The sequence below is a fragment of the Geotrypetes seraphini genome, chromosome 3 (assembly GCF_902459505.1).
Source record: "Geotrypetes seraphini chromosome 3, aGeoSer1.1, whole genome shotgun sequence".
NCBI classification, from domain to species: domain Eukaryota; kingdom Metazoa; phylum Chordata; class Amphibia; order Gymnophiona; family Dermophiidae; genus Geotrypetes; species Geotrypetes seraphini.
Genome location: NC_047086.1, coordinates 171,196,301 through 171,217,931, shown reverse-complemented (window position 1 = coordinate 171,217,931; position 21,631 = coordinate 171,196,301). Strand labels below are relative to the sequence as shown.

Below are 21,631 nucleotides of genomic sequence, written 5' to 3'. Positions count from 1 at the left end.
CCACAGGGTTGGCACGTGCATCGGGCCCGAGACAGTGTTCTTCAGCCGCTGGTCTGTGGTGCGATCGATGCAGCGTTATCTTCAGGCTGGCTCCCTTTTCCTCAGTGCTGCAGTGTACAAAGCCATGGGCAGCGAGGCTCCTACGTGCGTCCTGCGCCTGAACCGGAAGCCTTCTCTCTGACGGAAGGCTTCCAGATGAGGCACGGGACGCGTGCGAGGAGCCGCTGCCCGCGGCTTTATACACTGCGTCAGTGAGGAAGAGGGAGCCGGCCCGAAGATAATACCGGGGACGGCATAAAACGGCCAGGCGGGAGCAGGCCAGAAGATAAGGCACAGCATGGAGGGAGGGAGACAACAAAAGTAGGCGGAATGATTTTAGTTTTAAATTTAGTGATTGAATTGTGTCAATTTTGAGAATTTACATCTGCTGTCTGTATTTTGCAGTGTTCAGGAAGAAATGCATTTGTTCCTTGTTCTCTGGTGGTTATACTGCATGCAGAGTCTTGCATCTTAGGGTTTGTTTGTAAATATTAGTACTTTTAGTTTTTGGTCCTGTATTTACATAGGGATTATCTGTGTTTTGGTAGGAATGAATGTTGAGAAGCATATGTACAGTGTGCTTTGTGTAGTTTAATTTTGTGGTTAACCATAATGTGTTATTAATAAGATTATATTGTGTGTGTGTGTATATGAAAAATGAATGGATAAAATGGTGTTACAATTAGTACTGTTATGGGGGCGGGGTCTGGGGCGGAGATGGGCAAGTTCTGGCCCACAATTTAGCCCAGTGCTCTTCAACCGCCAGTCCATGGACCGGTGCCGGTCCACAAAATAATTCTTTTATTTCCGCCGGTCCATAGGTGTCAAAAGGTTGAAGAACCCTGGTCTACAGCATACCTGATCTGAAATATTGCATTCCCTTGAGACTAAGCTCCGAGATCTTCTCTCCCATTTCTCGATTTCCCTGGTGCTTCTCCTGGGCCCCAAAACAACACAGTCTTTAATGACTTGACACTAGTGTACAAATCACTCCACAATGTGGCACCAGACTACATGACAACTAAGTTTTCTCCATACGTGCCGAGCCTTCCACTCTGCTTCCAGGAGGAAACTGCCCTACACACCCCTTGGTCGGGCCCTCCAATGACAGAACTCCAGATGACGATCCTACTCCCACTTCTTACCAAGCTACTGGAATCAACTGCCCCCACAGATCAGATCCATCAAAGGACTCCTAAATTTTAGGAAAGCAATAAAAACGTACCTATTCACCTAAACTCTTGCCTATTGCCATATGAGTAATAGAAATGAAAGAAATGTATATTGGAACTAGATCCTCTGTATATTTTGAGTTAGGATAAACACATTGCATTGTAAGTATGCCAAATTGTAACCTGTTTTGACTGTACGTTAACCTGTAACCTATTCTGAGCTCGTTGGGGAGAACGGGATAAATAAAATGAATTAAATAAATAAAATGAGTTCCATTATATGAGGGGAAATATGGTGGTTTGGAAAAAGGACTGGAGGTATGACCCAGGTATTACACTATGGAACAGAGATGGAGAAAGGGAGATAGAACTGGAAATAAATCTGAGTTTATTTGATCTAAACTCCTGACTAGCTCTTCCTTTCATCCCATGTCTCTCTCTCTTCTTAACAGCTCCTCTTTTATCTGATCTTCCTTAATACTGGGTTATGGCCTCTGTAATGCAGTTACACACATTTTTTTGGGTCGCTTTGTCTATTCAGGTCAGCAACAGACACAGCTTTGAATTGAAGCCCACTTTGTTGGTAGGTTTTATCTTGACATTTTGCTTCATCCATTTTGCTTGTCCTCGAGGGCTGCAAAACAGGTCGTTTTTATTTTCAGGTAACCAAACTCTGCAAATTCACCTGATTTTCATGCCAAATGTACGTAAATATAACTGATGAATATTCATTGGGACTGTCTCATAATCCAGGGCAATTTGTAGTCTTCAAGACCCAAGGTTATGTTCTCTGCCTTCAATAATATTATTTAAATAGAATCATCATCTTCTTAGGGGCTTTAGTACCCAATTACAAAGCCAAGTCTTTTAATTGTGCTAGATACACAGAGGACTACATTCACCATTAGTAAATTAAATACCATAGCTACCTAGTTGCTATGTAAAATCAATCACATTCACAAAATTGTAAAAACCACAAGAGGAACAATGTGACAGATCTCCTGATTTTATAGCTAGCTATTCTTTATAAAACTGGTGAAATGGTAACTTATGTAATCGAACCATGGCTTTCAGACATTCCTTGCTCACAATCCTAATTTAAAGTGTAAACCCGAGAGCTTGTCTCGATGGGCAAAATTTAATACTGGGCTGGAGGGCAGTGTAGGGTTAGTGGGGATGGGCGGACCCGCTATGCCTAAGGTCTGATTGGTCCAGGCTTCTTGAGCCTGGGCCAGTCAGGCCTTAGACTTAGCGGGGATGGGCCGGGAAAGGACGGGCCCGCCTCATTTCGACGAGACGGGCCTGCTGGCTGGACGGCAGCAAGACCCGGCCAGCCGGCCAACAATTTAGAGGTTAGTTGGGGGGGAGGTTAGTTGGGGGGGTTAGTTGGGGGGAGGTTAGGGGGGTTCATCGAGGGGGTCGTTAGCATGGAGGGTCCGGAGGGGGTCCGGCTTTCCGGCAGGAAGGGTTGGGCACTCTCCTGCTGGTGATCAAGAGTTTCGGGGGGGGGGGGGGCATTCTGGCAGGAAGGGTTGGGCACCCTCCTGCCGGCGATCGGGAGTTTTGGGGGGGGGCATTCTGGCAGGAGGGGTTGGACACCCTCCTGCCAGTGATCGGACAGACGGCCACGGCCGCTATACTTATTGCGGCAGGGAGATCCCTTGCCGTGATAAGTATAGCGACCTCGTCTACTTACAATGTAGGCTAGCATTTTTCTGGCCTACATTTTAAGCGTCTCTTCCTCTACTAGGGAGACGCGTAGGGCTGCCTAGGTTTGCCTAAGGCCCTTAGGCGTCTTGCGGGCCTCCCTAGGCTCCCGGAGACGCCTTCAATATAGGCAGCCTGCCTGGGGAGCATTTTTTTTAAACGTGCATCCCGATTGGCTGATTAGACAACTGTAGGAGGCCTACAGCTGCCTAAAATCGGGACGCACTTTGCAGAATCAGGGTTTTAGTGTATAAAGACTGTTTGTATGGTAGCTCGAACATTATAATTTTTTGTTTAATTGCAGTTGTTTATTCCTGCGGCCTATATTTTCCAATAAGCTTGTGTCCAGTATTTTGTGAAGGAGGGAGGGGCCAAAAGGGTGGGGAAGGGGTTGGGGGGATGGGTGATGGGGCCCTTCCAGTTCCAGATGTTAGTCAAATTTTAATGATGGCATTGGTTTCTTCTGTTATGTAATTTAAGATTATTATGTTTTCAGTGGCTTGGCTGGTGTTGAGTGAAATATTCCCAGTTGGGATTAAAGGACGAGCCTTTGCTTTCACCTGCAACATGAACTGGGGTATGAATCTCCTCATCTCCTTGACATTTCTAACGCTAACTGGTAAGAGAATTTTGATTATTTTGTAATACTTAATACTATTTCCAAAATATAAACTGACAGCATATCTGCAGTATCGTTCTTTTGTAAGGGTTGGTCTCAGGGTACACCCGGATATTGTAAGAGGGACTTCACATAAAGAATTCATTGGTTTGGGACTGGCAGAAACCAGTAAGCCATAGGCAGTTTCACCACTTGCTCTGTATATTCTGTTTAGTCAGTAAGGCAGACTGCTCCAAGGTTGGTGTTCTGAACAACCAAATTTACTTACAAGTCTTTTTAGACAAATAACTGGGACAAAACTATATCAAAGATAGTCACATTGGCAGATGCACTATTTGAACATTATTTACAAGTCTATTTATCGCTCTTTAAATCTTTCTTTTCTCCTTATTTTTCCTACTAAGGATACATCAGAGAAACATGATGGCAGATAAAGGCCAAATGGCCCATCCAGTCTGCCCATCCGCAGTAACCATTATCTCTTCCTCTCTCTAAGAGATCCCACTCTTTCTTGAATTTAGACACAGTCTGTCTCCACCACCATCTCCTGGGAGACTTTTCCAAGCATCTACCACCTTTCTGTAAAAAAGTATTTCCTTAGATTACTCCTGAGTCTATCACCTCTTAACTTTATCCTATACCATCTCATTCCAGAGCTTCCTTTCAAATGAAAGAGACTCAATTCTTGTGTAGGTGAAAGCAAAGTTAATCTTCAGTGCTTTTAATGAGCCACTAGAAGTCACTGTGGGATCCCATTATAGTAGACACTAGGGTTTCTACTAGAGGTCTGCACGGGTCCCGCGGGAATCCCCCCCCTAACCTACGGGGCCCCCCTCTGGCCCACGGGAATCCCACGGGGATGGAAGGCTTTGGAAGCAGGGTTCGTCCATCTAATATAATGGACACGTCAGTTAATTACCTGAACAGAAAACAAAAAAAGGGTTCCACCAAAGAGATTCCACAAGGAAAACAGCTGCGTAAACACAAAAGAAACTGTGGAATTGATGATCCTGTCAGAAGTAATTGCTGCTTTTTATGGGGACAGGCGGGGATGGAGGTAATTCCTTGCGGGGATGGGTGGGGACGGAGAGGATCCTGACGGGGACAGGCGGGGATGGGTGGGATTTCTGTCCCCACGCAACTCTCTAGTTTCTACCCAATGATGATAATATAGTTCACTAGTATTTCCTAGTCAACATTATCAGAAAGGATGGATTCTCTTCTTTCTATACAGCTCTTTCCAAAAGACATGAACAGACTACCTAATAATAAAACTGGAAATCAGTTTACTATTGGTCAGTTTTGGCATGCATCATAATGTTGTGACTTGAAAGTTATGGAACAATAGCAGAAATCCAAAAACATGGCACAGCAGGACACCTCTTTCTACTACTGTCTTGGGGAAGATTTTATTCTGGGGCAATACAAGTGATAATGTTACACCTATACTGCTTAACAGACAAATTCCAAAAATAAACTTCCATATATTACTTATTCTTTCTCATGCTGATGTAGCAGATGAAGTTAGGTTCTACAGTCACCGACCTCAGACAAATTATTCATTACCTCAGAGTGCATCTGAGTAGAAAAGCTAGAAATGATTTGTGATTTCTAAAGAAGGATATGCATATACTGCACCAGAGACAACCAATGAGAAGCAATCCTTGCAGATAGCATGACTACTTGTCTTGCAGAACTTCCTTCTCTAGATGGTCTGTCTGGGATTTTGTACCTCTTTGCCTTCTTATAGCTGATTCTGTTTCTACAGAGATTCTACAGAGATATGTGAAAGTATATCTTGCTGAATTAAGGAATTAGTTGTACTTTATATATTAGGGTCCATCTTCTTAGAGGCCAGTTCTACAGTTACATGCATTTGTTACATACAGATTTATTGTTCATGCAGTAGACCATGGACTAGAACTGCTATTGTGAGTTTAGAAGTCCAAAGATGATAGCTCTAGTGTCACCCCTTTGACATCTGTTTCACAAACCTAGTATAGGAGACATCTTCATACAGAGATAATTCCTTGTAGAAGGAAGAGAGGGATTGGAAGTGATTACTGTAAACAGAAAAACATAGAAACATGATGACAGATAAAGGCCAAATGTCCCGTCCAGTCTGTCCACCCATAGTATCCACTATCTCTTCCTCTCCCTATTGGCAAAGGCTCTTAACACTTGCATTGTAATGTCATAGATCTTAATGGTTATAGAAATATAATGGCAGATAAAGGTCAAATGGCCCGTCCAGTCTGCCCACCCACAGTATCCACTATCTCTTCCTCTCCCTATTGGCTAAGGCTCTTAACACTTGCATTGTAATGTCATAGATCTTAATGGTTATAGAAATATGATGGCAGATAAAGGCCAAATGGTCCATCCAGTCTGCCCATCCGCAGTAATTTCCTCTCTCTAAGAGATCCCACGTGCCTATCCCATGACTTCTTGAATTCAGACACAGTTCCAGAAGCAGGAGAAAGAGAAAGAGGGGGTGCTTTATAGCAAAGAAGTCGGAAGTAATTAAAGCAACTTTTCAGAGGTTGGGTGGTGAAAAACTCCGGATTTCCAAGACTGTTGGCTTGGAAATTAGCAGCTCTGTAAGGGATAGACAGCTAGGAGCCAGTAGAGAGTAACAGGACCTGTGAGGTGTTGGGACAGAAGAAAAAAGACAGTTTAAGAATAGGAGGGAATAGAAGCTGGCTCACTAGTCTTTTCCAAGATTCCGAGCTGTCTCCAACTCTGCCATGCAAATGTAGTACAATGAAGTCATTAATATTAAAGTGAGCACTCCAGGCAATTCTCTATCATTGCCGGGTAATTCCCTAACCTCGTTGTACCACATTTGTGGGCAGAATTTTCCGGCAGGGTCTAAGCTGTCATAGCATTATTTTCCAATCAGTGCCTGAGTGCTGATTGACTAAGGCACTGACAGGAAAATAAAGTTTGACAGCTCAGACCCCCCCATAGGATGGGCCTTGAGCTCCTCAGTCAGTCACAGCCCAAATTTGGGCATCCTTAATAGAATCTGGGGACTACTGCACTTGACCCTCTTTTACTAAGAAGCAGTAGAAATTTCTATTGTGCTCCGATATTGCTCCAACGCTCATAAGATTTCTATGAGTATCGGAGCAGCTTTGGAACATTTAACGCTCCAGGCTGTGATAGAAACCTGTACCGCAGCTTAGTAAAAAAGGGGGGGAGGGGTTATTCATTATTAGTGAAAATACTGAATGTGCTCTCATTGCTTCAGTGTCTGGCCGAGATTGTTTTGAACAGCGATCGTATTAAATTTTGATTCAATGAGTTTATTGTAAATTTTTATGTCATTTGCTTGTCATTGCTTAATTTATAATACTCAAAAGGGACAACTGTACAACTTAAATTACAGATTTATAATTTTCTTTTCCTAGAATCAATTGGTCTTCCATGGATATTTTTTAGTTACTCAATAATGAGTTTTGCATCCCTGGCTTTTGTCATAATGTTTGTACCAGAAACAAAAGGACGTTCTTTGGAGCAGATATCAGTGGAACTGTCTAAAAAGTGAGTAATGAGAGCATGCACTGCATTTTTTTTTTTTTTTTAATTTGCTGAAGTTTATGAGTGTTCATAAAGAATAGAATTGCCTAGAACAGTGATTCCCAACCCTCTCCTGGAGGACCACCAGGCCAGTCGGGTTTTCAGGATAGCCCTAATGAATATGCATGGAGGAGATTTGCATGTCTGTCACTTCCATTACATGCAAATCTCTCTCATGCATATTCATTAGGGCTAGCCTGAAAACCTGAGTGGCCTGGTGGTCCTCCAGGATAGCCTAGAACACGATTAGGCAACTCCAGTCTTTGAAAGCCATTAATGAACTAACTAAAATCTGAAAGCAAACCAGATTCATAGATTTATATCAGTGGTTCCCAAACCTGTCCTGGGGGACCCCCAGACAGTCAGGTTTTCAAGATATTCCTAATGAATATGCATGAGAGAGATTTGCATATAATGGAAGTGACAGGTATGCAAATCTCTCTCATGCATATTCATTAGGGATATCTTGAAAACCTGACTGGCTGGGGGTCCCCCAGGACAGGTTTGGGAACCACTGATTTATATCATGCTCAAACTTTGGCGCCAAATAAAATCGGTGCTGAATGGTATTTAGGAAAGAATTGCATTGGCTGAGCGGCTGTGGTCCTAAATTGAGTTTGCTTCTAGGACAGTTTTAAGTAACTCCATTTATTAAGAGTAAATTATGTTTTTAGGATATGTCATCTGATAAATTTGCTTTTGGGCAGCTACATAAGAACATAAGAATAGGCTTACTGTGTCAGACCAACGGTCCATCAAGCCCAGTAGTCCATTCTCATGGTGGCCAATCCAGATCCCTAGTACCTGGCCAAAACCCAAGGAGTAGCAATATTCCATGCTACCGATCTAGTATAAGCAGTGGCTTCCCCTATTGCTTTCGCAATAACACACTATGGACTTTTTCCTCCAGGAAATTGTTCAAACATTTCCTAAAACCACTAGCAAGTCATGCAAACAGCGCAAAGAATTATTGAATCCATCCTATAGGGCTCCTTTCACAAAGGTGCGCTAGCGTTTTTAGCACACGCACCGGATTAGCGCACGCTATAGCTGAAAAAGTATCGCCTGCTCAAGAGGAGGCGGTAACGGCTAGCGCGCGCAGCATTTTAGCGCACTATTCCGCGTGTTAAGGCCCTAACGCACCTTTGTAAAAGGAGCCCAGAGTGTACAGTCTTCTACAAAGAGTGAGCACTCTTGGTGATATTCACTCTGGAACAAACGTCCCCCCCTCCCTGCGATGTGGAAAAAAAACCCCATGAAAATTGTTTGTTGCCCATCCCCAACAGATAGCACAAATTCAAATGATACATACCAGGTTGTGCTCAGAGTGGTAACTGTGTATTTTAGTGTCCAGGAGAAACAAGGCTATTTGTACCCCTGTCCCCAATATTGCTCCCTATTCCTTTCACTCTTCACCCTAATGACCAGCCATTTTTCCCTCTCTTCTCCCCAGCTGAAAAGTAGAAGGAGATCGACATACTTTTTGGCTTTTATCCACTACCAGAACTTTTTTTTTGTTTTTTAAATGACTTATTTACTGTAACAATAACAGGTTACACATAAAAGTAATGATCATACCTCATAGAAACAGAAAAACATAGAAAAATGAAGGCAGGTGAAGACCAAATGGCCATTCTAGTCGGCCTATCCATACCACCCTAAGAATTATTAAATTATCAGGAAGGAATAATCTCAGAAGGGGAATAACGAGTAAATACAGTAGTATGCTGATCCAGCTTTTATCAGGGATGTGTTGTCATTTGCAGCATATTGGATCTTCCAGCTGCCGCCTCTAAAGGAGTATGCCAATATTTGGCATCAGAAGGTTGCCCTTTGCACTGGATCCTCCTATTGCAGCCTCTCTACTCTGATCCCATTTTGTGCTAAATTCTCTGGATCTTCCTGCTGCCGCATTCCAACTTCTTTTTTTTTTTGTAGCTGCCTGTGGGAACTAAGCATGAAGAAAAGATAAGTGCTGGCAAGCCTTAAAAATCAGGTGCTCAGGAGGCACTGATGGCTCTACCTCCTCCATATCCATGGTTTTTGATGATGTCTTTCTATGCTACAGTGTACAGTTCATTTAATAAGTATCCCCCCCCCCTGTGTTAGGGTTTTTTTTATCACCGGCCACGGCGGTAAAAGCTTCAACACTCATAGAATTCCTAGGAGCGTTGGAGCTTTTACTGCCACGGCCTGTGCTTAAAGAACCTTAATACGGCTTCATAAAAGGGGAGGGGGGTATAGTCCAGTAAAGATGTTTGTTATTGAACACTACAAATATAACAAAACTACATAAGAATATAAGCATTGCACCGGGACAGAGTAATGGTCCATCAAGCCCAATATCATGCTCCCAACAATGACCAATTCAGGTCACAAGTACTTGGCAAGACCTCAAAAGAGTAAAACAGAGTTTATGCTGCTTTACCTAGGAATAAGCAGTGGATTTTCCTAAGTCCATATTAATAATGGCTTATGGACTCTTTAAGAACTTGTTTAAACCTATTTAAAATCCCACTAAGCTAACTGCATTGACCACATTCTCTGGCAATGAATTCCAGAATTTAATTACATGTTGAGTAAAGAAATATTTTCTCCAATTTGTGTTAAATATACCACTTGGTAGTTTCATTGTATGCTTCCTAGTAGAGAATGACACGGGGAAAAAATCTATCCCCGTCACTGCCCTGTCACCAGACCACCGTCCCCTTCAACGCACCATCCCCGAATCCGCCATCCTCTTCACCACCCCGTTCACGTCCCTGTAGTCCCCTTCACCGCCCCGTCCCCGCAGCATCCACCCATCCCTCACCACCTCACCACCCTTCAGCGGTCCGAGAATCTCCCTCCCTCCCACTTACCTTTGCGGCGTAAAGGGAGGGAAGGCGCACGATCACTGATCGCGCGCGCAGCCCCTTCCCTCCCTCCCTCCCTCCAGCCAAATCTATCTCCCTCCCTCCTCCTTACCTTTGCAGCACTTTAGAAAAGAAACTGATGCCGGCGAAGCCTGCCTGTGCCACCCTGCAGTCGCGTGTGTGTGGGCGGAAGCTTCTCCTCTGACAGTTGTCATTTTATAAACACAAATAAAACAGAGCAAGGTTCAACAAAACCCATCTCCCTCCCTTTTACAAACATCCCCTTCACTATTGTGAAAACTGAACAAACCAAATTACTACAGAATGCTACATAGAAAAATCAAGCTAACAGAATACTTTAGTCACATATGGCAAGAATAATGTTAGGGGAGTGCAACTAGGGCAACTACCCCCTGGTCAGAGAGAGAGCCCTAAGCCAGCTGGACGCTAAAGAATCACAGCCTGGACTTTGTGGTCCCCAGTTATGTCTAATGCCAGCTCTAGCAGGATACATATTTCAAATCTGAAATATTATAATCACAAAATATAAAATAAATTTATTTTTTTTCTTTTTGGTGTCTGGTAATTTTATTCTTTAAATCACATTGGGCTCAGGCTTTGGTTTTAGGTTCCTTCTGTCTTCATCGTGGCATAGCTGGCTCCTGAAGGTAAAATAGGCACAAGAGGAGCTGGGGAGAAGATGCAGAGTCTGACAAGGGCACAATTTTTTTTACCACAGGAGTAAGACTTTTCACTGCTCCCACGGGGCGATAAAAGGTCTTGCCTCAATTCCCGCGGGGCGGTGAAAGGTCTTGTCCCCATTCCTGTGGTAAACCAGTTGCAAATGTCTCCATTCCTGCGGATTTACTGCGGTGACCCGTGGTTTACCGCGGTAAACAGTCCCCATGTCATTCTCTACTTCCTAAACCTTTGTATTTTTGGAAAGAGTAAACAAGCAAATCATATGTACCCATTCCAATCCACTCAGTATTTTATAGACCTCTGTCATATCTCCCCTCACCTTTCTCTTCTCCAAGCTGAAGAACCCTTGCCTTTTTAACTTTTCCTCATTGGAAAACCATCCCATCCCCTTTATCATTTTCATTGCCCTTCCTTGTACTTTTTCTAATCCTGCTAAATCTTTTATGAGATGTAGTGACCAAAATTGCACATAATACTAAGGACCCTGATTCTATAAACGGCGTCCCAATTGTAGGCAGCAGTAGGCGTCCTACCGCTGTCTTAACAAGGCAATCGGGCCGCACGTTTTAAAAACAAAACCTCCCAAGGCAGGCTGCCTCCATTGTAGGCACCTCTGGGAGCCTAGGGAAGCGCGCAAGCCCACCTAAGGCTGATAAATTTGCTTTTGGGCAGCCACATAAGAACATAAGAATGGTCCATCAAGCCCTTTAGCCCATTCTCACGGTGGCCAATCCAGATCCCTAGTACCTGGATAAAACCCAAAGAGAAGCAACATTCCATGCTACCAATCCAAGGCTAGCAATGGCTTCCCCCATGTCTTTCTCAATAACAGACTATGGACTTTTCCTCCAGGAAATTACCCAAACCTGGGAGGCAGGGGGTTTAGCTATTTTGGGGCAATTTTTGGTGGAGGGTAAATTGATTCCAGCATCCTGTCTGCAGGAAGAATATGGCCTTACGGTCACAGAAATTTTTTAATACAATCAAGTAACTGATTTTATCAAGAGAGTGGCCCTGCCAGACCTCCAGGTTACATAGGATTAACTCCAGCATTTCTAATAAGTGTTGGTGACATTGTGAAGCCCAAGTGTCCTTTGAACATATATGGTGGTCCTGTCCTAGGGTGGGTTCTTATTGGGATATGGTCTTTTCCCTCTTGTCAGATATCTGTGGGGTGATCATTGTGAAACATATGGGCTGCGCGTTATTGAACATGAAACCTGCTGGGGTGCCCTCTAAGTTTTATAAAATGATAGTGACTGTGGTTACAGCTGTTCGCATAATGTTGGCAGCTGCATGGCGTCAGGCCTCGACTCCTTCTTGGCGCAGGTGGTGTAGAAAATTAATTATGTCTTCCGTATGTCTAAGCTGACAGCTATGAAACATAGTTTGGGTTCGCTACTGGCACAATGAAAACTATATATTGTTTGGTGTGAAACCCGACGACACAGCACATGATTTAACTCATGGCCTTTGGACTATATAGAGCCCTGGGGGGAGGGGAAGGGGGGGGATAATCATGTACTCTGTATTGTTGGGTTTGACAGCCTTGTTTCAAAGAGTTGTTACAACTGTTTTTTTTTGCTGTACATGTCTCTCTTGTTGGTTTTGAAAAATTTTCAATAAAGAAATTAAAAAAAAAAAAAAAAAGAAAGAAAGAAAAGTTATTGAAGAATCTACTTCTAATGCATCAAAGAAGGCTGGCTTAAACTTTTCATACAGTACACGTTCTGCAGATTGAAAAAAAATGCCATCCTATGTACAGCTGATGCATTTGGAATGAAACCAGTTTCCTTATTTTTTGCAGGCCTTAAGCAAGGATTATGTGGGTTACACGTGATTTGTTTTTGAAGCTATGATTAAAGTTACATAATCCTACCATTGTACTACTACTATTATTACTTATCAATTCCATAGTGCTATCAGACGCCCACACTAAGGGTTCCTTGTACTAAGGTGCGCTAGCGGTTTTAGCTTGCCCTTAGCGCGCGCTACAGTGTCACACACGCTAAACGCTAACGCCTCCATAGAGCTTGCGTTAGTATTTTGCATATAGTGCGTGGTTTGCGCACACTAATCTTCAGGGCACGCTAAAAAATGCTAGCGCACCTTAGTAAAAGGAGCCCTACGTCACATCAACATTCAGTTAGGTCTCAAAAAATCAGGGTTTAATTTTCAATGTTAGACTTATAAAGTCAAGGATTAATTCTTTTCTATGTAAAAAATATCCAGTTACATGAAAGTTAAACTGTAGGCAATAATAACCCACATAGTGCTACAGGGCATCAGGTGACTATTTCAACTCATCAGTTTCCTGGTTTGAAGCTGTTTAAAAGGCATCTTTGCAAAAGAAACATATGCATTCTGTCTAGGGACAGACTTAAAAGATCTAAACATATATGCCCTGGAGAAAAGGAGGTAACAGGAAAATGTGACAGATAACATTTTAATGTAGTTTTTAATGTTGGCAAATCTCCCTTTGATGTATTTACAAAAAGATAAGTTAAATGAATAAAGAGAAAAATATTTAATTATCTTCAATGCACAGAAAGCAGATCTTTTCAATGAAAGAAGATTACAGCCTTCCAGTGGAGGTGATGGAGATAAGGACAATATCTATTTATTTATTTACATTTTGCTTATCTGCCTAACATCTTAATATCTAAGTAGTTTACAATATGAGTAAAATAAAGCACAAGAAAGCCTGGGACTAGCATAGAAGATCTCGGATGGAGAAGGGATTTCAGAGCCAGTGACATGGATGGGCAAACTGAAAAGACTGCATGGGATTTTTCTACCGTTACTTTCTTTGTTTTCTTTGTGAAGAACTATGGCTTTAAAAAGTTGTATAATTTAGTTAAGGAAATAGACACATTTTCTGAGATCGAGTGGACGATATTGGCCCAGGAGATCACCGCTTATGAATTCAAATTATTTGGCACTTTAGGATTAAAGTTACCAATTGAACAAGATTTATTTTTCTTTTATTAGTATGTCACTTTAAGGACAATGGTCTTCATTGAACACAAACAACACATGTGTCTACCTTCCTTTCTTTTCTACTGTTCTTCATCTTTGCTAAACTCAAAAAGGTGGAAAAATCACAGAACTCTGCAAAATCCTTTAAGAATGGACTTTACATTTAATTTGAGTCTCTCATTGTGTGCTAATCCCCTATGCATGCATTGTGCTGATGACCTCTAGTGGCTATCTTATGGTACTACTACTAGTGAAGGTCAAGCTACCAAATAAAGAGTGAGTTTTATTCCTATAATCTTATGCTGGTAAAATATTACAGCATATTAACTGCACTCTTGCTTGGACAAGTTAGGGAGTGCCAAGTTAGAGAATGACACAGGGAAAAAATGTGTCCCCATCCCCACGATCACAGACTTTGTCCCTGCCCCATCTCCGTCCTCGCCCCCACTGTCCCCGCCCCAATCCCATGACCACTGTCCCTGCCCCATCCCCGTCCCCACGACCACTGTCCCCGCATATAAGCCTCAGTACTGCAATATTTAGCTTATTCCTTCCTTATAAATCAAAATTCTGGCTGCTGAACTAGAGAAACTAAACTAAACTAAACTAAAACTTGGGTTTATATACCGCACCATCTCCACAGGGCTTTGTTTATAAATTTTTATCAACACAACTAATATACTACTTTATCCTAAAGCAAAAAAATAAAATAAATATTAATTTTTTTCTACCTTTGTTGTCTGGTTTCTGCTTTCCTCATGTTCTCCTCATTCATTTCCTTCCATCCACTGTCTCTTCTATATGCTCTGTTACTGTGCCTCTCCCTTCCATCTCTCCCTCCACCTCCTCACCCCCTCCCCAATTGGTCTGGCACCTATCTTCTTCCCTCCACTGCCCCCATAGTCTGGAATCTCTCTCTTCCCCATTTCTCTCCACCCCACCTTCCCCAGTTCTCTTCAGCGTCTGTTCCTCTCCACCCCACCTTCTCCAGTTCCCTTCAGCATCTGTTCCTTGCTACCCCACCTTCCCCAGTTCCATTCAGCATCTGTTCCTTCCATCCCACCTTTCCTCCCCTCCTAAACTAAACTAAACCTTAAGTTTATATACCGCATCATCTCCACAGATGTTGTGGAGCTCGGCACGGTTTACAAGAACTTAAAATATAGGAAGAGAAGGAAAAAAAAAAGGTTTACATGAACTTATAGATAGAAGAGAAGAGTAAGGGGGATAGAATTACATTTTAGTGAAAAGCCAGATTTTCAGTTGCTTGTGGAATATTTGGAGGGAGCCCAGGTTCCACAGCGGGGTAGTAAGGTCGTTCCAAAAAGACCTGTGATTCTGAAGAGAAAGGATTTTCCCAGTTTGCCTGCATAGTGAATACCGTGTAGAGAGGGGAAGGATAATTTATACCTTTGGGTGGATCTGGTAGAGTCAGGACTCGAGGAGTTATAAGATAGTGTGATTAAAGGAGGAAGGATGCCGTGAATGATCTTAAAAGCCAGGCAGGAGCATTTGAAATGGATTCTGGAAATCACCGCCACCTGAGCATCTCCCTCCCTGCCCCTTACCTTTGCGGCAGGCAATTTCTAAATTTGCTTCCTACGAGCAGCCGGGGCGTTGAAGTTGCGTGTGGCTGCAGGAAAGGTCATCTTTGATACAACTTCCAGTTGTGTCAGAGATGACCTTTACGACAGCCACACGCGATTTCAACACTCCGGCTGTTCGTAGGAAAAAAAATTAGAGAAATTGGCTGCCGCGAAGGTAAGGGGCAGGGAGGGAGATGCTCAGGTGGCGGTGGCAATCGTGCGGCGGTTGCGGCAATCGGGCAACAGTGTTCAGGAGAGAGGGAGGGAGATGCTTGGGCGGCGGCGGCAATCGAGTGGCAGCAGCAGCGGCAGCTATCAGTAAGGAAGGAGGGAGCCGATTGGTGACCATGCGTGTTCCTCCCTTAACTGCAGAGACAAGGCCATTCACCGCTCCATGGGGCGGTGAATGGCCTTGTCCCTGTAGCCGCAGTGAACATTGTTTCTCCCCCCCCCCCTCCACCCCACCGTTTCGGCGGAAATTGATCTGTCTCTGCCCTTAGTGACAGGAGATTAGAACTGGAGAATATGTTGGTAGGACTTTTTGTATTTGTTGATATTATGATACATTATTATTATTGTATTTTTATTACTAAGCTAGGAATTACTTTGAATTTTCTTTAGAAGAAGGTCAATCTATAAACTGTCTTGTAGTCTATCCATTTTATTATTAGGAGCTAAGACTTTCTGTGTACATTATGCCTAACAGTTTGCCTGCAAATAAATATTTACAAAGAATGTAATTTTTGTCTTACAGGCAGTATATTAAGAAAAATATTTGTTGTTGATGACACATTCTCCTGTCCCCGGAAAGAATTCCCCCAAAGAAGCCAAATCCAGATTCTAAAGGACTGATATTTCTTGATAGCACATTTTCTTGTTATATTGGATTTGGACTTTGTATTATTGTAGGGTTAATATTTAGCACATGTTTTGATTGGTATAGGTTTGTCTTTTCTCTATATCCAATGATTTCATTCTAACTTCTTAGTAAAAGAGATCCTGGTTCAGAGTCTGAGATGATGCACTGGAGACCTAGGAGAGAAGGAAAGGCAACCACCACAGTGTAAACAGAAGAGTGGCATAGAGGTTCCTGGAGAAAACTCTCTTCCAGCCCTAGACTGGAGAAGGAATTTAAGTTTTGAGGACATTCTAACTAGGAAATCTAAGGAAAAGGAGCACTTGCTGTGTCAAGGTTTTGAGCTTGATTTCCTTATAAATTGAAAGTCTTGGATATGTGGAGTGGCATTTTCAACATGAAGTCCGAATTAAGACGTTTACCAAAAACATCTCAAACAAGCACCTAACATGCAGCCATAACTGAATCAGAAAACATCTAAATTTCCAGTTCAATTATGGCTTTGAGCCATTTTCATGCTCAGGTCTAGATAAAACATGTTTTTTTTTCCATGGACCTATTTTCCATTCCATTATAAGCCCACCAAAATCCTGCCCAAAACATGCCTCCAACACACTTGCTATTTGGACAAAATCAGTGAAAATGTCTCAATTCTGCCTTTTTAAAAATTGCTATTTATATATTTTGGTGAGAAAAAACCCATCTACTCTGTGCCACTTTTGAGATTTTTTTTCTGTCTTGAAAATGATCACCATTTAAAAAAAATCTGTTGAATTATTTAATGATATGAGAAAATTGGTGTGTTGTTTTTTTGGTTTTTTTTTAGATCTAGTAGCCATTGCCAAACTATATTGCTGGTTTTACGTTTGTAATAATTTATACTTAAGTATAGACTGATGGTGATTCTGTGGTGTTAGGATGTTGGATATGACAACCATACCCAGTGCTCTAAAGAAAACAGGACTATAGGACTTGGCTCCTTTCTGTGGTGCTAGGTACATATTGTATTCTTTACAAAACAGCTATAATTTATTTTCTTTATTACAATTAGCTTTGGATTTGTTCTTTCTGTATAATTCACTGTTTTTAACCACTTTAAAATTAGAATGAAATATACTATTTTTTGATAATGATGGTTACCCGTATTATTTTTATTTCTTTATTCTCATATTTTCTCTTCATTTTCTTGCACATACTTAGGTAAGGTTTGCCCTAAACTGCCAGGGTGACTGGAGGGAAGTCCTCTCCACAATGTACCCTATACATAGCTCCTTTGATCGGCCAGTGTTGTCACACAAGGGGCAGCATTCTTCACTGAGCAGTTGCTGCTTGCACAATTTTTCCAAGACAGGCTGGTCCAGTCCTGACTTTACCTCCAGTACATGGAAGCAATGGGGTTTTAATTAGTTCTAAGTGGTGTGATAATTGGTCATATATGTTATATGACCCAGGACCCTGTAATCTTCACAAGATAAGTGTACAAGTTGCACTTTTTTAGTTGAAAGTGAAATTTATAGAATTTAACATTTTAAATTTATTATTTTCAACAATTACTAACACATGTGCAGTAATTGGGTGATGGGTTCCCCTATAGGGTCATTACCTGGGGGAGCTACACGATTCTGAGCATATGTGAGAAAGATATTGAAGACAGTTTCAAGCACAACTTATTATATAAAGTCTCAGCAGATGGCACCATTAATGTATGCCATTAAAAACAAATTAAAACCTCTTCAAAAGAAAAAAATTAGGCAACACTAGGTGGCCTCCGGAACCAGTGGCTAGGTCCACGGTGCCTAGCATCGCCTAGTGACTTCAAAGCCAGAAGAGAGCATGTTTAGGAGCGGCGATGGGACTTCGGCATCACTAGGCAATGCTAGCTACGATTCTTCAGGGACCCTAGGCATCGTAAATGTAGGCCTGTAAGACTCTGGCCTATGTTTCCGGCACTTATGGTCCTTAAGGTTTTATTTTTTTTAAAAGAAAATTAGTAACAGAAGGTGGCAAACCAAACACACAGCAATACGTGGATTCAAAATAAAGCTACAGGCTGATAACACACATACTTTTGGAGTAAAGTTGTCATCCTAGAATTAACCACCACCCCTTATACTAAACCACGATAGTGGTTATTAGCCCAGGGAGCTGTGCTGAATGCTTTGTGCTGCTCCCAACGCTCATAGAGTTTGTCACATTTAGCGCGGCTCCCTGCGCTAATAACCACTATCGTGGTTTAGTAAAAGGGGGGGTTAAGTTAAAAAATGCATATCACTCTTCTTTGTTACATTTCTATATGTAAAAATATGCTATGTGCTAGATTTAGTCAAAGGAACTTGAAAATCGGCGCTGAAAAAAATTTGCCCTGAATGCTAATTCCGTAATGAGTGCTCATTATAGAGTAGCATTGAGTGCCAATCTTGGCACCAGGACTTATGTCTGTTGAAAGGGAATGGAGTTTTTATATGCCACTTGGACAAGGTATATTAAGCAGTTTACAATCAGGCTCAAACATTTTTCTCTATCTGTCCAGGCAGGCTCACAGTCTGATGTTCCTGGGGCAGTGGAGGAGTAAGTGACTTGCCCAAGGTCACGAGGAGGAGTGTGGGGATTTGAATTCACGGCATCAGGCTGCTGAGGCTGTAGCTCTAACCGCTTGGTCATAATCTCCTCTTGGTGCCCAATTTGGGCACACATCCCCAGTATTCTATAAAACTGCACAAGTTTTAGGAATGCCTTTACCCATCCATGCACCTCATTCCATCCATTATTCATATACACACAATATAATCTTATTAATACATAATGGTAACCACAAAATAAAAAAACAACAACCCACAAAGCACACTGTACACAAAGAAAATGTTACCTATCATTTATATTCGTGGGGTTTTTTTTTTTTTTCAAAGACGTCAAGGCAGATGACTTTAAAATATACAATGTCACCTAATTAACAACTATAGAAAAATAGACAAATATAGTTCAAAATATAGCCAGCAGATATAAATTCCCAAACCTGACACATTTCGATCACTAAAATCATTTTTCCTACCTTTGTTGTCTGGTGATTTCATGAGTCTCTGGTTGCACTTCCTTCTGACTATGCATCCAATATTTCTTTATTTCTGCCTCCTGCACGCTTCCTCTCCTCTGGACCTCATTCTCTTCCCCAACCAACTTTTCTCTCTGTCCCTTCATGAGCCCAACTTTCTTGCTCTCTCCTCCACCCTTTTTGGCAACCCTCTCTCTCTCTCTCACTGTCCATCTGTCTTGAGAGATCCAGGCATCTCTACAACCCCCTCTACTGCCACATCCAACATTTCTCCCTCTCTCATCACCTGGATCATGTGCAGTATTTTTCACCACTGCCTACCAGCCCCATGCCCATTTTTCCTTCTATCACCCCTCTCCAGCACAATTCCACATCTCTTTCTCCATCACTATGTCCAATATCCCTCCCTCTTGCATCACCTTCAATCTGTCCCTCTGTTCCCTCTCCACCACCATATCCAACATTTCTCCCTCTCATCCTATTCCACATGCATCTCTACCTCACTCCTCTCTCTCTGCCCAATTTTCCTCTTTCTTCCTTTCCCCATGTGCACCATCTCATTCCCTCTCACTCACACACTCATGCCCAACAATTCTCCCTTTCTAATCCCTCCCTCCTATGTCCCAAGTTAGTGCCCCCTTCCTCCCTCCCTTCTGTGTCCCATGTTCATGCCCCCTCCCTTCCTTCTGTGTCCCGTGTTCATGCCCCCCTGCCTTCCAGCCTTTGTCCCCAAAATCATGCTCTTCCCATGTCCCAATGCGCTACTTCCTCCCCACCCACCCCCCCTTTACTCCCTTTGTCCCAGATCATGTCCCCTCTCTCCCTTACTTGCTTGAGCTGCACTCGCTCCTGCCTTCAGCAGCACTCATTGCAGGGACACGCAGGCAGTGATTCACATGCTGCACTTGGCTGATCCACAAGTCTTCCCTCTGTCATCGGAGAGAAGGTTTCTAGATCAGCTACATGCAGCGTGTGAACCACTGCCTGTGCATCACTGCAGTGAGAGCCACTGAAGGCAGAAGGAGGTAACTGCCCCCCCCCCACCGCTAACCTGGAAGGCTTTCCTCTGACTTCAGCTCTGACATCGGAGGGAAGCCCTCTGGGTCGACTTCGGTGGAGGGGGGGCAGGCAGGAAGGAGGGATCCCTGGTCACCGCTTCGGTGGGCAGGTAGGCAATATCCTCAGCAGTGGCCTGTGCCGCATACCCCCAACAAGCAACTCATGTACCCCTAAGGGTACGCATACCATGTGTTGAGAAAAACTGCTCTATATAATAACAGAGAGTTGTTGCTAATTCATCAAAAGAATCCAGATGATTTAATATGTGTGATGAAGTATAGTGGTTTCTCTTTTAAAATGTCATGAATTAAGAGACATTGGGAAGTTTTAAAAGGTGATGATAGGATGGCTGATACCAAATACATGATTGCATATTCTAGAAATATTAACTTGAACAACTGATTGTGTAAACCTCATGCTCTAAAGTTTTAGATAAAAATTTACAAAACAATCCAAAACATAGCTATAAGGCATTCTGTCCATAAGTTTGATAATATAACTCCACATTTTAAATTAATTTTAAATTATCTAGGATAATATTCCAAATCTGGAGTTGTTCCATTGTAACTGATATATTGTGTTCATCTTCTGGATGGCAGTAATAGATATTCTTTACAAAACTAGATGCCATTGTCTTTTTCAGCTATTATTATGGACAGATGATACTGAGGAAAACTGAGGAAAACTGAGGAAAACTGAGGAAAACTGAGGAAAACTGAGGAAAACTGAGGAAAACAGTGACAGAGTTAAAAAAAAAAAAAAAAGCGTGGGATGAACACAGAGGATCTCTAATCAAAAAATAATGGTATTTATTGAAGAATTAAAGCCACTACTGGACAGTCTTGCATGGTCTGTGTCCTGTATATGGCCATTCAGTTGAGGATGGGCTGGGATGGTTTAGATGAGCTGGAATGAGCTTCAATGGAGACTCCAGTAGATGCACAATACCAGGCAGAGCTCTGGGTTTCTGGCCCAGGAATATCTAAAGAAAAAGAACAATTTAAATTAAATCATTAAATTATAGAGAGTGTATGTTTGGGCAGACTGGATGGACCATTCAGGTCTTTATCTGCCATCATTTACTATGTTACCTGAATGTAAACCACTTAGGATATAAGTGGTATATAAATAAATAAAAAGATTTCAATTGACATCCTCTTTTCTCTATCAGACAGCAATGATATGGAATTCCCTTTCTCAATTAAATTGGAAACAAATCATGGGTTATTTAGAAGGGATGTGAAAATCTTCCTATTACAAAGATATTTGTTACTTATCAAATAATTATAGGTAATGTTTTGATCCTTATTTTTAAATGGCTTAAGCTTAAAAATTGGATTGGCTATAGTTAGGTTTTTATGTTAATTCCTGGATTGTCTTATTATTATCTGCATAGATCTGAGTAGATCATTGTGGACTATAATAA

General features: G+C 42.1%; 1 protein-coding gene across 2 annotated transcripts in view; it reads left to right on the top strand.

The window, feature by feature from the left end:
- Nucleotides 1-21,157, top strand: part of SLC2A12 (solute carrier family 2 member 12) — a 60,385-nt gene extending 39,228 nt beyond the window's left edge. The window contains exons 3-5 of one of the 2 annotated variants that reach the window (XM_033939905.1): nt 3,415-3,537; nt 6,951-7,083; nt 20,849-21,157. In XM_033939905.1, coding sequence (XP_033795796.1) covers nt 3,415-3,537; nt 6,951-7,083; nt 20,849-20,894 — 302 coding nt within the window. In that variant the 3' untranslated portion in view covers nt 20,895-21,157. Of the gene's footprint in view, nt 1-3,414; nt 3,538-6,950; nt 7,084-15,995; nt 17,309-20,848 lie in introns of those variants that run through there. The other variant, XM_033939906.1, reaches the window with a different exon arrangement.
- The last annotated feature ends 474 nt before the right edge of the window (nt 21,158-21,631 follow it).